The 16,730-nt window shown below is 36.9% G+C and overlaps 3 protein-coding genes across 4 annotated transcripts; 2 read left to right on the top strand and 1 right to left on the bottom strand.

Moving 5' to 3' along the window:
- Positions 1-317: 317 nt before the first annotated feature.
- Positions 318-6,329, bottom strand: LOC111481565 (kinesin-like protein KIN-5C). Of its 2 annotated transcripts, XM_023127058.1 has the most exons (23): positions 6,103-6,329; positions 5,845-5,974; positions 5,482-5,640; positions 5,046-5,395; positions 4,811-4,949; positions 4,629-4,726; positions 4,374-4,530; positions 4,098-4,167; positions 3,919-3,995; positions 3,638-3,691; positions 3,482-3,562; positions 3,297-3,408; positions 3,126-3,212; positions 2,863-3,038; positions 2,589-2,750; positions 2,338-2,445; positions 2,035-2,193; positions 1,878-1,961; positions 1,587-1,792; positions 1,404-1,505; positions 1,200-1,309; positions 886-1,037; positions 318-780 (listed from the first exon to the last, which is right to left on the bottom strand). In XM_023127058.1, exons 1-23 carry the CDS (start codon positions 6,159-6,161, stop codon positions 577-579), a joined length of 3,036 nt encoding a protein of 1,011 aa, XP_022982826.1. In that variant the 5' UTR covers positions 6,162-6,329; the 3' UTR covers positions 318-576. The 2 variants fall into 2 exon arrangements, with proteins under 2 accessions (XP_022982826.1, XP_022982825.1); XM_023127057.1 differs by having other exon boundaries at positions 3,482-3,691.
- Positions 6,330-8,700: 2,371 nt separating this feature from the next.
- Positions 8,701-11,579, top strand: LOC111481636. The gene is made up of 3 exons (XM_023127174.1): positions 8,701-9,645; positions 10,076-10,247; positions 11,020-11,579. The coding sequence occupies exons 1-3, from the start codon at positions 8,863-8,865 to the stop codon at positions 11,460-11,462; spliced, it is 1,398 nt and encodes a 465-aa protein (XP_022982942.1). The 5' UTR covers positions 8,701-8,862; the 3' UTR covers positions 11,463-11,579.
- Positions 11,580-11,708: 129 nt separating this feature from the next.
- On the top strand, positions 11,709-13,817 carry LOC111481632. Its single transcript, XM_023127170.1, has 3 exons — positions 11,709-12,629; positions 13,005-13,173; positions 13,264-13,817. The coding sequence occupies exons 1-3, from the start codon at positions 11,856-11,858 to the stop codon at positions 13,725-13,727; spliced, it is 1,407 nt and encodes a 468-aa protein (XP_022982938.1). The 5' UTR covers positions 11,709-11,855; the 3' UTR covers positions 13,728-13,817.
- The last annotated feature ends 2,913 nt before the right edge of the window (positions 13,818-16,730 follow it).

The raw sequence follows: 16,730 nt of genomic DNA, 5'->3' as shown, positions 1-16,730 counted from the left end.
TTTTTTTTTTTTTTTTTTGTAAAACATAAGAATAGTGACATAAATAATAAAAATTATATATATATATATATATATATATATATATATTTATACATATAAATCTAAGGATTAAATTAAATGGATCAATTTTTGTTCATCAATATTTTTTTTAAGATCATACTTTTCAATACCTTCCACCTGATCTATTCATTAGGTTGATAAGAATATCAATTTAATCATAAGTACATAAAATGCTCTCTTTTACTCCATAATTCAAAACAACACAACAAAAAGGACAGTAGTGAACAGTAAAAAGCTTTGAAAACCCCGACACTAATATTCAGAATCTTTCCTTCACTGCACAACAAATCTTGTATGTTTGACAAATGAAGAGATTTTTGCTTAATATACATCCATTCCAAGGGCAACCCAATTGCCTAGTAAATCTCAAGACGAGATTATTTCATTCTTAGCCTCTGAACTTTTTGGCTCTACATCTCTTTCTGCACCATTCTGCCTTCTAAATTTTTTACTACTAACAGTTTATAATAATTGAAATACACATAAAACTACTTGTGTTAGAGTACCTTCTCCCAATCAGTTATTAAGCTCCAAAAGCGGCGCTCGCATTACAAGTGATGGTTTCAATTCCTTGCCATTACTCAATAATTCACCGGAATTGTTTTCCCGGAATTCCTCAACAAGGGCTTCCATTGGCATGGCACGAAGCGACTCGATCGTATTTTTGCTCGGAACATCTGGTTCGCATCTTGTTGGGGTGCTACCAGTTGGCTCATAGTCCTAAACATTCAAAGGTATTGTTGTAGAGACACATTCCATGCACTAAAAGGAAAACACCACATATAAAATCAACCATATACTTTTCAATGTGTAGCAATAACTTACCATATATTGCTGCCGAAATGTTTCTTTCGCCTTTTCTTCAATGGCAGAAGCTTGGCAAGAGTGATCATTCCGGAAAGCCTCAATTGTTTCTGTATGAGTTTTGACAGCATCTAATATACCAGAGATAGAACCGCGTTCTTGTTTAGAAATGCCTACAATATTATAAACAAGCATGGCATTATTGTTACAAGAAATATAACAATTATCATTAGAGAAAACATTAAACATATAGTTTATAGCTTTCGATATCGTAATACATGAACTCAAATGCATATCGATTTCAAAAAAACTGACGGAGTACAGAATTGACTCACTGTCAACTTGTTGAAGAGTGTCTTCAATGTTCGTCATCATGTCTTGTTCAGCAGCAGAACGCTCAGAAGTAATCTCGGCATCATGTTGCTCATTGCTATCACAAGCGCCTCTGTTTATTGAAAAACGAACCATTATATCAATGATGGTAAACAAAATCTTTAAAAGAATGAAAATCCAGGTCAAGAAATTAGCCGTTGTCTAACCTCACAGCTGAGAGCACATCTGAAGCATGCTTGCTACCCATCTCATTCAAAGACTCTTGTGTTTTGTTCCACTGCTTGAGAGCTGATTCAGTCGTACTCACACTGCATCAGATGAAAGTGGGGGAAATCAAATTAGAACAGGACAAGTATTAGCCATAGTCATATACCAAGACTAAAACTTGCCATTGCTGCAGAAGCGCCTCCATCCGACAATGTTTAGCAGCAGAGAAGTCAGCACTATCTCTTGTCTCATTCTCAGTTTCCGTTGCAAACACCTGCCATTTGCGCTTTGCATCTGTAGCCATACCTTCCAGGGAGGAAACATATCCATCCAAAAACGTCTTGTTTTCACTGGCAGTCTCTTGAAGACCAATTAGCCTTGCATCCACCTGTTGCATGATCCATTAAATGAAAATCTATTTCCCAACTGCATAATTTCTCATTAGTAAGCCTCCTCCTGCACGACTAACTTACCAGTTCCTTTTGACGACGGATGTGACCCGATACCAAATTGGTCATATCGGCTATGAGCTTCGCCGTATCAGATCTTGATTGCTCCTGTAAAGAAAAATAAAAGGTCAAATAATATTCTACCTCTATACCTGTTCAGTAAGTCACATGTATGCCCCACCTCATAAACTTTTTGAAATTCTGCAATGCTTTTTATCTGGATCTCTTCAGCCTCTGCTGCATGATTTCCCAATCTCTTTGATTCTTCAGTCAGCTTAGAGAGGAATTCTTCAATATATTCAGAAATACCCTTCGTTTGATCAATAGTAACATGGAATCTCTGTTGGGTTTGAAATTCACAAAAAAAAAAAAAACGTAGGAAAATTTTAACATTGTCAATAAAAAAAAATTAAAGTTAATAAAAACTTAACTAGAACAAAGCAAAAGAATGAATGGCCAAGCAACAATTAAGAGAAGGACGAACCTGTCGCAATTCCCTTGCAAATATAGACAATTCTTTAGATTGAGTTGAAAGAGTGCACTGAAGATTGTCGAGTATCGTAGAAGCTTCACGAGCCTCTGTCGTCAGAAACTAAATTGCAAGAGATGTCAACTTTAATGCAAGTCACTTCATTGTACCTTTTGATATAAAAAGGATAACTAGAAAGTACAGTACAATATACCGATCACAAACGAAAATAACTGACAATGAAGAAATAATGTCTTTCTACGTACTTCTTCAATGGAGTTCGCACAAGAGGATGCCAAAGAGGAAATATCTTCTAAAGTGGCATTTGAGCTGGCTTTGTGCAAACGAACAACATTTTGCAATGCCTCAATATGAGAGATATATAATGTTCTTGATGATGATAATCTTTTCTTCATGTCCACTATTGCCTACAGACAACACAACAATAAAAAAAATGTCAAGATGATAACTTCAACCAAAAAAAACCGCTTATTACATTAGTAAATCATAATATAAAGGACTCACACTTCCTTATAATACCTTTTCATGTTTGTCCAAAAAGGAATGGCATATCTTTTCAACACATTGAAGATGTTCGTTCTGTCGAGACAAAGACGTTGAGACCATATTGCAAACGGAACCGATTCGCTGTGTTAGCTCTATCTGATAATTATCCACAACTGCTCGATTCTCTGTATTCAGTTCATCTTCTCTACCTATAATTTATAATATTGCAAAATAAATTAGCTAATTTCAACTAGTAGTAAAGATAGCACAAGCTGTAAACCGCATCACTAACTTACCAATTTTCATAAATAATGAAGCATTATCCTGAAGAGCTTTCTCCAGATCCGATCGTAGAACACATGCTTGATGAGCCAGAGCGTTCTCTGTTTTGCATATTCAAATTTAAGCTTTATGCTGGAAGGAGTATAAAAATGGAAGAAGAAGGGAAAAAAAAAAATTAAAAGCACCTGCTTTCCTCTGTTCAGAAATAACAAAATCCCTTTCCTTCAGGAAATAATGACATTTCTTCAACTCTTCCTCGGTGCTTGCAAGCAACTTTTGCGTTTGACACAGAGTTTTCTGTATTGAGCAGGTGAATATTAAGACCCTTGAAGAACTAACATCAAATTTCACAGCTAGTAGTAAATCTCACCTCTGTAGAATCAAGTTTCTTGCTCAAATCAGAACACTGTACTGCTTGAATATTATACCTATCCTGTAATTCCTCTAGTTGCTGTTTGAAACATTGGCCATTAGTAACAAAGGCAAGAACGACGAAGAAAATATTAATCTCAACTAAAATGATCACCTTCTGATAAGTTTCAATTGTTATTCCCATTTGCTCAATTTGATCTGCCATTGCCTAAGAGAAAGAAAAGATACTGGTTAAGAAGACATCTGAAAATTTTCATGATATCCGAAAAATGTAAGATTTCAAAAATGCTGAGAAAATCGATTACACCAAACAGGAATCCATTACTCCAAACAGAAGAAGAAGAAGAACCCGAGTTCAGAACACCAAAATATATATATATATATATATATATATATATATATATATATATATTAAAGTTGCAATAAACAATATACCTTTCTTTCACTCTCCTCTTGTTGGTATCGTTCTTTTGGGATATAGACACCATTCTTTTCACGAGCGGCATAAACCTCTGGGGAATAATGAGAGTGTTTCACTCACTCCGTTACCAGTTTAAGGGTAATATAAAATCCAAGCACTTGACTAAATACAGAAGCAAATCAAATCATCTCACCTGCCTTCAAACGGTCTATTTCACCATAGAGATCCTTGATCAGAGTAGATTTCATCATTTTTTGATTGACCTAAGATAATGGTATAAAAAAGAAGCATAAGCGTAAGTTTAAAACTTGCCAAAAACATGAATCAATCTAAACTCTTCAAATCCAAATAACGGAAAATGCTCAAAGCTAAAAAGTTTCAACAATCCTTCGCACAATTATGATCACAAACACTAGAAATTAAAAAACCAAAAATACACGATAGATGCTCAGTGAAATGAAGAACAAACCTCTGGCTTATTCTTAATATTTTTGGCCCTGTGTGCATAATCTAGCGTACTAAGAGTTTCTTCCAGACAGTGAACGGCTGGAGAGACTGTAGCAATGATGCAAGTTTTGGTTCTTCCCCCGAGTGAATCGCGGAGTAACCGTGTAAGCTTGCTATCCCTGAAGTTCATTTAAGTAGGCAATTACTATAATATGGAACCGAAAGAGAAACGACGCATCATTAGAGCTTGTCAAAACACAAGTACTAAGCAGCTAACCTATATGGGATGTGCCCAAGATGTTCCACTAGAGCATTGATCACTCGCCCCAATGTCAATAAACTTTTGTTGATCTCCCCAGCTTCCCTTGCACGACCCTGTATTGTCATAACTAGGAATTGAGAGCACAGTGGATGCCATCTTCAGTTAACAACAAAGAAAATGATAGAAACTTCTGCTACCTCTCGGGCACCAGAACGAGATATGTTTTCTGATCCGGCTAGATCAACCAAATTTAGCTTCCCACATTTGATCAGTTCTTCACCTTCTGGTGTTGCTTCCTTAATGTGTATTGTTATGGAAAAGAGAGAATGTGACCGACTGAAATACCAAAGAACATTATCATTTTAAAGCTATTAACGTATCTTTGGATATAGAAAAACATAAAGTTAAAGCCTAAGCACCCCTTTATGTTACCTTGATTGCTTATTTAATAATGTCTCTGCAGTGCGACGTTTGGCTGACCCTCTTTCGAGTAAGTTAAAAATTTCACTGGCACTAGTAACAATTTCCTCCTCGAGACCTCTCACAAGAACACCCCCTTTGCCGTCCTCCATTAAGGGCAATTGCTTTTTCTGCTTCTCCTCCAAAGCAATTTTCGTAATCTCCTCTGGAGCAAGTAAATCCGTAATCTCCTCATTGTAGAGCTCCAAGAAGGTCACCTTCACGCTATACTCAGCATTCTGGCCCTCTAGAGTGTCAAAAATCTGCTCCACGGTTCTGGGTATAACTCCTGCTTCTGGAGGCAACTCTCCATTTGGACCACTCTGGTAGATAACAAAATCAAATTAACAAATTAAATCAACCAAAATGAGCACCAAAAGCACCACTATCAGGTAGCTGAACAAAATACCTTTGATCTCTTGCATTCCCCTTCCATTGTGTACGTTTTCCCTGTACCAGTTTGTCCATAAGCAAAAATTGTACAATTAAAGCCTTCCAAAACTTCATTAACTATCGGAACTACTGCTTGCTCGTAAAGGTCTTTCTGCTTAGCTGAAGGACCAAAAACCTGAGGCAACCAACAAACAAGAACCATAAATTGATTTAAGATTTGTACTGCCAACAAGCTAAATCAAAGAAATGCTCCTCTAAACAGAACAGGTCACGAGATGTTCAAAAATATCGTCATACATCCAACTGTTGAGCTTCATTCCTGGTGGATTGAAGAATAGAAATAATCAGAGCAAAGTAAGAATAATTTGGAAATGAGTACCTTATCGAAAGTGAAAACTCTGTCAAAATGCTTTCCAGCAATATTCTGAGACACAGTCACCTCCCTAGAATAATCATTACAAGTAACAACCTGCGGTGCATTACTTCGCAACTCTTCCTCGCTAAAAGGCCTGCAAACAAGAAAGGGGGAGCCAACAAGATCAACATGATATTCTCAAAAGCCATCCAACTAAACCATCAGAGAATATGAGCAAAATCGAAAGAAAAAAAATATCGAAACTGGAATCACTTCGGATACCTGCAACGAAGAAGGACCTGAACATTGACGCCCTTCTCCTTCTCGTGACGACCGGACATCGTTCAATCGGCGGCGAGGAAGAAAGAATCAAGAAAAATGAACAAATCCAGTGGACTTCTTCACTTGCAAAAACCAGATCTGCTCTGATTCTTACTCAGTTGTCTCTCTCCCGCTGTAATGGCGTCTTTTCTTTCTGCCTCTCTCTGTGACGCTCCAAAATAAGAACAGGCGGGATTGAAGAGAAGGATTTGAATTTTGGAGCCGCTTGCTATGTGTCTACCGTCTAATAGATCGACGGATGGACGTTGGGGAATGTTGATCCGACGGTCCAGATCACGTCCGATTTAAATACCTTTATTCGAATTTAAATGTCTATTTTACCCCCCGAAGCTTTATTCGAATTTAAAGGCTTGAAAGCCCAATGTTCTGAACATGACCCAATAAGTGAGATAATGGGCTTGGCTCAATATTGCCGGCTTCCGCCCGAACTCTTTTTTCTTTTAAATTAATATAATGAATATTCTTTTTTATGATATCTTCAGAAATTTAAAAAAGCTAATAGATAATTTATCTAATAAATATAAAATAAATTTTTTATTTAGTTAAAAAAAATTCTGATCTATTGCTAAATAGTTTTTAAAGTATATAATCTATTAAACATAAAATAAAAAAATTTTAACTCGTGATAAATGTCAAATATTAAAATAGTTATGAAGATTAAGAATATGTTGTGTTTATAACAAAGGTTAGTGATGCATTATGACTTATTAACGTATGATATTTTAATTATTAATATAACGTATTGCGATAAATATTATTTTCTTAAATAATTAAAAAAACAAAAAATATATATAGAGAGAGTTAGATTTGGTGGTGAACGATATTCGAGTCATATGGATAACCAATCCAATCAATAAAAAAAATCAATTCTACCCGTGCGTATCACTACTCCTTACCTTACAAAAATATATAATTAAGTATTTTAGTATTAAACGACCAATCATTGTTAAATTATAGAGGAATGTTACAATTAAATCGTGGAATTATAATATTATTACGTCAATTTAATAATACATGAGTATATAAGTTACAAGTTACCATATATGTATGTATGTATAATATTAATTATATTAAAATTAAAAGTTTGAAGATAATGTTAAGTTATTTTTAGTGTGAAAGGAAACAAATAAGTTATTGGAGTTTTAATTAGGTGTGAGATTTATCAACAAATAGAATGATTTGCAAACAATTAATGTCACGTGCATGAGATTCTTAATTACACACATGCAGTTTGTTAGTTAGAGACGCGTGTTTCTTACGCTCCAATTAAAGCCCCTATGTTATAGGTTGCAGAAATACCTAATTCTTAAAAACAAATCTATATTAATTACTAGATTATCTCTCAAATATTTAAAACATGTCTCGATAGATTTTCACACATTTTATAAATAATACTTCATTTAGTTCTACAATCGATGTCGTACCTCGCACAATATCATGAGATCTCACGTCGTTTAGAAATGAGAACAAACTTTTCTACGGTGAAAGCGTTTTAAAATATTTAAAAGAATCTCAAATATGATAATATCTGCTAGTAATTGGTTTGAGTTGTTCCCAATAGTATAAGAGCGAGTTAATTGACAGTGCGAGACACTAGTCGGAATAGGCTCGACGCTTTTCATAGTATATTCATTTCAAAACCTTAAAGAAGATCTAAAAGGGAAAGCTCAAATAAGACAATTTAGTGGACATTGATTATTGTAAATAGCTTGTTCATAATTTTAAATTTTTTACGGTTATGTTAAATTATAAATTCGACTGATTAATAAATCATTAGAATTTTAATATTTGTGTCCAACGAATCATTAATTTCAAATCAAATTGAAAATTCAAAGACTAATTGAACCGACAAATTTTTAAATTCAAAATTAATCTTACGAGTTAACAAAAAAAATTTATTAAATGAAAAGTTTGACTTTGATTGAGTAGTTCATTCAAAACTTCCAAGAAAATGGTATACTATAAAGTCTCTAAACTATGCTTCTATGTCCAATTAATGTGGCCTAACAATCGAGTTATTGCAACTAAGCCTAATCTAGTTTTATACAGCCCATTCTAGTCTTATATAACGTGAATTATTTGACTTTAATTAATATTTACTTCTCTTTACTCATTATATTTTGTCTTAATCTCTCCTCTAAAATGCATTAAAATTATAATAAAATTAGGTAAATATAATTTACAATAAATAAATAAATTCATATAATAATTTTTTTTTTTATATTATTAGATTTGACCAAAATAATTAAACACCATAAATGGTCAGACAATGCATTTTTTTTTATAACAGCGATCCATTAATTTGATTGATATCAAATAATTTAATTAAAGTGGCAGGTTATAAAATCTTTCGATTATGTATTTATATCCAAACAGCACACGGTATAAATTATGTTTTTACATGACATTTGTAAAATTAATCAATTAATTTATCTTAAAAATGTTATTAAAAAATATTTAGACAATTAATAGAACAAAAAAAATTTGACTAGTGAAGGACACATGACCGTCGTCTCTATTACCGGTACAACAACTACAACAATGGACCGCCATTAATACTCACACAAGAAAAGCTTTCATAACCTTTCTATAAATACCAAAGCTGCTGCTTCTTCCAAACAAGTAAACCTGTCAGATTTCCCATTAACTTTTCATCTCAAATTCTCCGGCCGCCGTGTACTGCTTGTTTTTTCCTTTGAAATGGAAGGTTCCATTAGCCGCCGGCGAGTCGCTGCCTGCACAGAAACCGCCTGGTGCCGCGCCGTCCCGGGCGGAACCGGCACGGCGGTGATAGCTCTATCCTCCTCCGACGTCCCAAATCTCCAACTTCTCCAAAATGCCCTTCAGGAACTCCAAAATTCCCACCCTATCCTCAAATCCAAACTCCACTTCAATCCCATTTCTTCCACTTTCTCCTTCCTCACTTCACCGACTCCTTTCGTTCAAATCAAGACGTATGAACTTCCAGAAACTTCTAAAATCCTAAATGACCAAAATGTCCTCAACTACCACAAAACCCCTCACGACATTTCCATTTCCCCTCTCCAGATTATCCTCGAACACGAACTCAACGAGAACTCCCCTTGGCAGACCCTACACTACTCCGACACGGCGGCGGCTTCCTCGGCGGACATGTTGTTTGTTAGCTTGTACGAGGTTGGCTCAGGTAAATGGATCGTCGTGTTCCGGCTCCACGTGGCAGCGTGTGACCGGACCACAGCGGTGTCGTTGCTGGAGGAGCTGCTCCTTTTGATGAACGGCGGCGGCGTAGATAAAACAGGGGAAGTGGAGCTGGGCATGGAGGATCTTGTTCCTAGAATGTTGGCGAAGAAATCAATGTTATCCCGAGGACTGAATGTGATCAGCTACTCCGTTAACTCTTTGAGATTAACGAATCTGAAATTCAAAGACGTAAAGTCCGCGAGACGATCGCAGGTGGCGCGGCTCCAGATGAACCGGACTGAAACCCACAAGATTCTCTCTGTAAGTACTACGATTAGCATTATTAATTATCATTATTACATATAATTTATTTTAATCAAATTAAGTAACCAAATTATTGAATGCAATTAAAATAAGTTTAAAATTCTTAATAATTTAAAATAAAAATAAGTTTTAATTATTTTTTAAATCACGAGATTGAAACAGTGCGCCGAAACAATAGTTTAGGCATTTCATCATTTTGGTGCTGGAATGCAATGTTCACTTGTCGAACCACATTTGTTGCGTAATAAATAATTTTATATAAATATTTGTAGACTATAAAAAGATGAGTGTAAATCAAAATAATTATTTAATATATATAAATAAATAAATAAATAATCAAAATAATAATATAATATATATAAATAAAAGAAGAAAGTAATTCATAGGTTTAAATATATAGGCTGTCTAAGTCCAAGCTCGATGGCAGGAATGCAAGTCGAGAGGGATAAAGTTGAGTTCGGTAATGGTGGCGGCGGGGCTGGTGGCGACGCATAGCTCCGGCAGCCATGGGTTGGACCGGCATCAACGGAAGTACGGAATCATAACGCTGATAGATTGCCGGCGGTTTCTGGAGCCTCCGCTGAGATCCAACCATTTCGGTACGCATCGTCTTTCGTGTCATTAAACAAACCACATTTAATTTCAACCATTTCTTTCCACTTGCGTGATTTTGGATGCTTTTAAGTGGATGCTTTGATGTCGTAATCCTTTCCATTTTCGAACTCTCTCTTTTTTTGGTAGCTATAGACATTAATTACATATGCCGTTTCTGTTTCTGAATCGATGTTTAGAAATTAAAATGTCTATTTAATAAGCCTTTCCCTTTTCTTTTATTTTCAAATTAATACTTTAAAAATATAATATATCGACCATATTTTAAACAGTTATTTATATTAGAATATATTTTTTTCAAACACGTTTTTGATAATATAATTATGTTTTTATTAATTCTTTTTTGTTTTTTAATTTCTATTTTTAGAATAGATATGGAAAAGATGCTAAATTAAATGTCTATTTAACAAGACTTTCCTTTCTTGTTTTTTTATCTTTTTTATTTTTTAGTAATTAACTTTATTTTTAAATGTCTATATAATTTTTTACTTAAATTTTAAATCAAAATTAGAATGAACATGCTGTATTTTTTTTTTTATATATATATTTATTGGATATTTTTTAGTTAACGTTTTATTTTATTTTTTTTAGAAGAATTAGAGAATGAAACAATATAGTTAAAAAAAATTAAAAAAAAAAAAACTAGTTTAGGGTTATTTTGTATAAGTTAAAGATTAATTATGCCAATTGGACTGAAAATTTGAGTTTGAATATTAAAATAAAATTACAAAAAGACTGTAACGTCCTTGGAATCTTCAGGATTTTACCATGCTGCCATCTTGAACTCTTACACTATAAGAGGAGGAGAAGAGCTGTGGGAGCTAGCAAAGAAAATCTCGACGACATTGGAGGCTTCCAAGAACTCAAACAAGCACTTCACCGACATGTCGGACCTAAACTTTCTGTTATGTCGTGCCGTCGAGAACCCAAGCCTCACAGAATCAGGAGCAATGAGGACATCGCTAATGACGGTGTTTGAAGATACGGTGGTGGACAATTCAGGTGCAATGCAGGCTGAGATCGGCGTCAAGGACTACATAGGCTGTGCCTCTACCCACGGCATTGGCCCGTCCGTCGCCGTGTTCGACACGATTAGAGACGGGCGGCTCGACTGCGCGTGTGTTTATCCAGCTCCGTTGCACTCCCGGGAGCAAATGGAAGCTCTGGTTGATAACATGAAGGCTCTTCTCGTTAAGGGATGAAGGATGGTTTGCTTTTATTGCGAAAGAAAATAAATTATAATACTATTTTACTTTTTTTTTTTATGGTATTTCTAAACTTATTATAGTGAAATTAAGTAATTTAATGAGTTAAATTACCAAACTCATTCTATTTTAATTATTAATTTCATTTGAAAAATATAAGATAAAAATAGAATAAATTTAGAAATTTGAAAGTTTGTGGGCCTCACGTTTTACGCAGGTATAAAATATTGTGGAATCTTAAAAAATCGCAAATCCGACGTCGTTTTAGCGTTCCAAATCGTTTCTTCTCCCCTTGGACCATCGTCTTCTTCCTATTATCTTCTTTTGAAAGCATCAGATTTCCTACGGCTGTAGTACCCTCTCTGTACTCCCACCGTCACCGCCTCCAAAATGTCCGATGAGATCAGGATCCGTCCCGTCGGCGGCACCGAGCACAGCTGGTGCCGCGCCGTTCCCGGTGGCACCGGCACCACCGTTCTCGGCCTCCTCCTCTCAAAACCTCCCGATATATCCCATCTCCAAGCCTCCCTCCACAATCTCCAAAACCTCCACCCAATCCTCCGCTCCAAAATCCACCACGATCCTTCCCGACGAGATTTCTCCTTTCTTATTCCCCCTTCTCCGTCGATCCATCTCCAGATCCTCGATCTCGCCGCTGCCGCACGTGCCATCGCCTCTCATCCCGACGCCGACGATCCTTCCATCTCCGATTTTCACAAGATCCTCGAGCACGAAATCAACCGCGCCAAGTGGCTCAATCCAAGCCATCCATCCTATTCCGATACTGATGTGATGTTCGCCACCGTCTACGCCGTCAGCGACGGCCAATGGGCGGTGTTTCTCACCCTCCACACAGCGGCTTGCGACCGGGTTGCAGCGGCGTCTCTGTTGCGAGAGCTGCTCGTGCTTACGGCGGCGGAAGGAAAAATCGAGGGCGGAGGATTTAAAATCGGGGATAATGGTGAGATTGGATCGGGGATTGAGGATCTAATCCCTAGCGGTAAAGCGCACAAGCCTCTGTGGGCGCGTGGATTGGACATGCTTGGTTACTCGTTGAATTCTTTCCGATTCGCAAATTTGGAATTCAAAGACGCGAGTTCTGAGAGATTTTCTCAGATGATTAGGTTGAAATTGAACTCCGATGAGACCCAGAAACTTCTGGCTGTAAGTCATTGTTTTTCTCTGCAACTTTTCCTTTCATTTTCTCGGGAAAATGTTTAATGGGACCCTCTTTCTATCTCAAAAGCCAATCAGATTTCATTTTAGTCTAAAGGATAATTAATTTACAATTTTATACTCAATATTTTAATTTTTAGTATTTCCCCATTTTTCGTTCTTTTAATTGATATAGTTATTGGGAGCATAATAATATGTATAGGGTATTGTCTCTAATCAGTATTAATTTAAAGAGGAATGGGTTTTATTAAGGTACGGTATGGTGTAGCAAGTCAATCTTGGTAGTGTGAGGTGTCCACGCTGTCACCGTCGGTTGGCTATGTAAATATTGAATCTTGGGTGTTGTGATATGAATGTTTGAAGGGCTGCAAATCGAGAGGCATTAAGCTGTGTGGAGCTCTTGAAGCTGCTGGATTGATAGCTACTCGATGTTCTAAAGACCTTCCTCCTCATCAGACGGAGAAATATGCTGTGGTTACCCTCATCGATTGTCGTTCCCTCCTTGATCCTCCCCTCACAACCCACCATTTAGGTAAATTCTCAAATATCGATTGTCGTTCAAATCATCCGTTGTTGAGTTAAAAAAATATGATTAATTTTTGTCTTTTTCGGTATATTTTAGGATTCTATCACTCTGCCATCCTCAACACACACGACATATCAGCTGAAGATACTCTATGGGAAGTGTCAGAGCGATGCTATTTTTCCTTCTCAAATGCCAAAGACAACAACAAGCATTTCACAGACATGTCTGACTTGAACTTTCTCATGGGCAAAGCGATCGAAAATCCTGGCCTCACTCCATCCTCATCCATGAGAACGGCCCTAATCTCGGCGTTCGAAGACCCGATCATCTACACATCTGACCCTGCTCAGCAGCACCTTGGCATATCTGATTACATTGGTTGTGCCTCCGCACACGGTGTCGGACCATCGATCGCCCTCTTCGACTTGATTCGTGACGGTCAGTTGGATTGTGCTTGTGTGTACCCGTCGCCTTTGTTCTCCAGAGATCAAATGAACCAACTTTTTGATGAGATGAAGAAAATTTTGGTGAGTAGTGCCATGGAAGTAGTTGAAGGCTAGAAGTTTAGCTCGATTCTTGAAATGTGTATGTGCCTCTTGTTTTTATGTAATTTTTATGATGCAATGTTGTTGCTCTTTTGCCTCGTAAATGTTGGTGACAACAGAAAACTGAATTGAGATTGAGAGGAGGAGTGATTTGAATGATGGGGAGGGAGGTCTTTTTATAGGGGATTCCAGAGTTGGTTGAGATTTTCTAGGGTGATTCCGTAGTCGGTTGAGAGATTTTTGTGGATGAATTTGAATTTGAAACCAATTCAAATTCTATTCTATTTGAATTTGAAACCAATTCAAATTCTATTCTATTATTAGCTATTATTAGTTTCAACACCCTCCCTTAAACTGAATTCTGCCTAAATCAGTTTAGGACTTCATTTCATCTTCTTGATATACATCTTGGATTCTGCATATCCCCATCTTTCTTCTGAGCTTCTCGAACAATGGTTGTTTCAAGGGCTTTGTGAATAGGTCTGCGATTTGTTCATCACTTCGGCAAAAGTTGAGTTCAATAATGCCTTCTTTACACAAATCACGCAAGAAATGAAATTGAACATCGATGTGCTTGCTCCTTCCATGCAACACAGGATTTTTAGACAACTTAATAGTTGACATATTATCACAATATATAACCGTCGTACTTGGTTGCTTCTGATTAAGAATTTCAAGCATTTTTCTTAACCAAATTGCTTGGCACGAGCATGCTGCTGCTGCCACAAATTCTGCTTCTGTCGTTGAGAGTGTTACAATAGGTTGCTTCTTTGAAGACCAGCAAATAGCTCCTGAACTCATCAAGAAAATACTTCCTGAAGTACTTTTACGATCGTCTATATCACCTGCATAGTCGCTGTCTGTATAGCCAACTATCTTCGGATCATCTCCTTTTTTGTAGAATACCCCCAAATCAGAGGTTCCTCTCACATAACGAAGTATCCTTCTTGCTGCATTGAGATGTTTTTCCGTTGGATGCTCCATGTAACGACTTATCATACTAACCGCATACATGATGTCTGGTCTTGTTGAAGTTAGGTACATCAAACTTCCCACAATTTGTTTGAAATACCTATTATCAACCTCTCGCCCGTCAATGTCCTTGTGCAACTTTAAGCCCAATTCTGATGGAGTTCCAAATGTGCGCTCATCCAATTTAAATCTTTCAAGTAATTCTTGAGCATACTTCTTCTGACAGATAAAGTTACCTGCGGGAGTCTGAGTAACTTCTACTCCAAGAAAATATCTCATCAAGCCAAGATCTGTCATTTCAAATTCCTTCATCATGCTCTTCTTAAAAAATTCAAACATTTCTTCATTATTGCCAGTAAATATTAAATCATCAACGTATAAGCAAATAATGATAATGTTACCTCCCTTTTCAGTTTTCACATACAACGTATGTTCATACGGGCATTTAGTGAATCCCATCTTTTCAAAATGAGAATCAATGCGACTGTACCATGCCCTCGGAGCTTGCTTCAAACCGTACAAAGCTTTCTTCAACTTGTATACTTGTTCCTCTTTGCCTTTTTGAACAAAACCTTCTGGTTGCTCCACATATACTTCCTCTTGAAGCTCTCCATGTAAGAAGGCTGATTTCACATCAAGTTGATAAATAGGCCAAGATTTCTGTGCTGCAATAGAAATTATGAGCCTGATAGTGTCTTGACGTGCCACTGGTGCAAATACCTCCTTATAATCAATTCCATACTTTTGCTTATATCCTTTTGCAACAAGTCGCGCCTTGTACTTATCCACCTCACCATTTTCATTCAACTTGGTTTTGAAAACCCATTTTACTCCGATTGTTTTCTGCCCTCTAGGAAGATCAGTGAGCTCCCAAGTCTTGTTCTTCTCTATGGATTTGATTTCACTGTCCATAGCTTCCTTCCATTTCTTCTCTTTTACTGCCTCTTCATAGACAATTGGATCACTATCCATAAAGAATGCAAAATAACCACTATCACTTGATTCATAATCCATCTCATAATCAATCATCCAGATTGGTCTTTTTCTTGTTCTTGGATGTCTTTGATTTTGATCATGATCTTCTTCTACTGGTTCTTCTTGTTGAGCTTGTGATGAGCTCTCTCCATGCTCATAGTGAGGCTGAATAGGAGCTTCAGTTTGTTCTTCTTCAAGATCTACAGGAATCTGCTGATTCACAGTGATCTTTTCTTCCCATGTCCAAGTCTTATTTTCGTCAAAGACTACATCACGACTTACCACCACCTTCTTTGTCAAAGGATCGTAGAGCTTGTATGCCTTAGAGGTCTCGCTTACTCCAAGGAACACACACTTCAAACTCTTGTCCTCAAGTTTCTTCCTTTTCTCATCAGGAACGTGTGCATATGCTATGCACCCAAAGATTCTAAAGTGGTCTACTGCAGGTTTTCTTCCGCTCCATGCTTCTTGTGGAGTCATGTCTCTGACAGAAAAGGTAGGGCTCCGATTGAGAATGTGAACGGACCACACAACAGCTTCTGGCCAGAATTCCTTCGGGACTTCTCCTTTATTTAGTAAACTTCGAACCATGTTCAGAATGGTCCTGTTTTTCCTTTCGGCCACACCATTTTGTTGTGGTGTATATGCTGTTGTTAATTGCCTCCGTATGCCCTTCTCTTCACAAAATTGAATAAACTCTTTCGAGCAGAATTCTCCACCTCTGTCAGTTCTTAAAACCTTGACTCTTCTTCCAGTTTCGGTTTTCATAGTAGCACAAAATTTTTTGAAGCAGTCAAAGGCTTCTGATTTGGCGTGCAAGAAATAAGTCCATGTTTTTCGACTAAAATCATCGATGAGGGTCATGAAATATTTCTTGTTGCCATTTGATGCAGGAGAGATGGGACCACATATGTCTGAATGAATCAACTCCAAAATTGCTTGAGCTCTTCTTGATTTTCCAGATGGAAAAGAGTTTCTCTCATGTTTTGCTACTACACAGCTCTCGCAAATTTCCATCGGTGGAGTAATATCTGGCAACCCAGTTACCATCTTCTTTGAGGACAACGTCTT

The sequence above is a fragment of the Cucurbita maxima genome, unplaced genomic scaffold (assembly GCF_002738345.1).
Source record: "Cucurbita maxima cultivar Rimu unplaced genomic scaffold, Cmax_1.0 Cma_Scf00007, whole genome shotgun sequence".
Lineage (NCBI taxonomy): Eukaryota > Viridiplantae > Streptophyta > Magnoliopsida > Cucurbitales > Cucurbitaceae > Cucurbita > Cucurbita maxima.
Note: the sequence above shows the minus strand (reverse complement) of the source record. Positions and strands in the feature narration are given on the sequence as shown.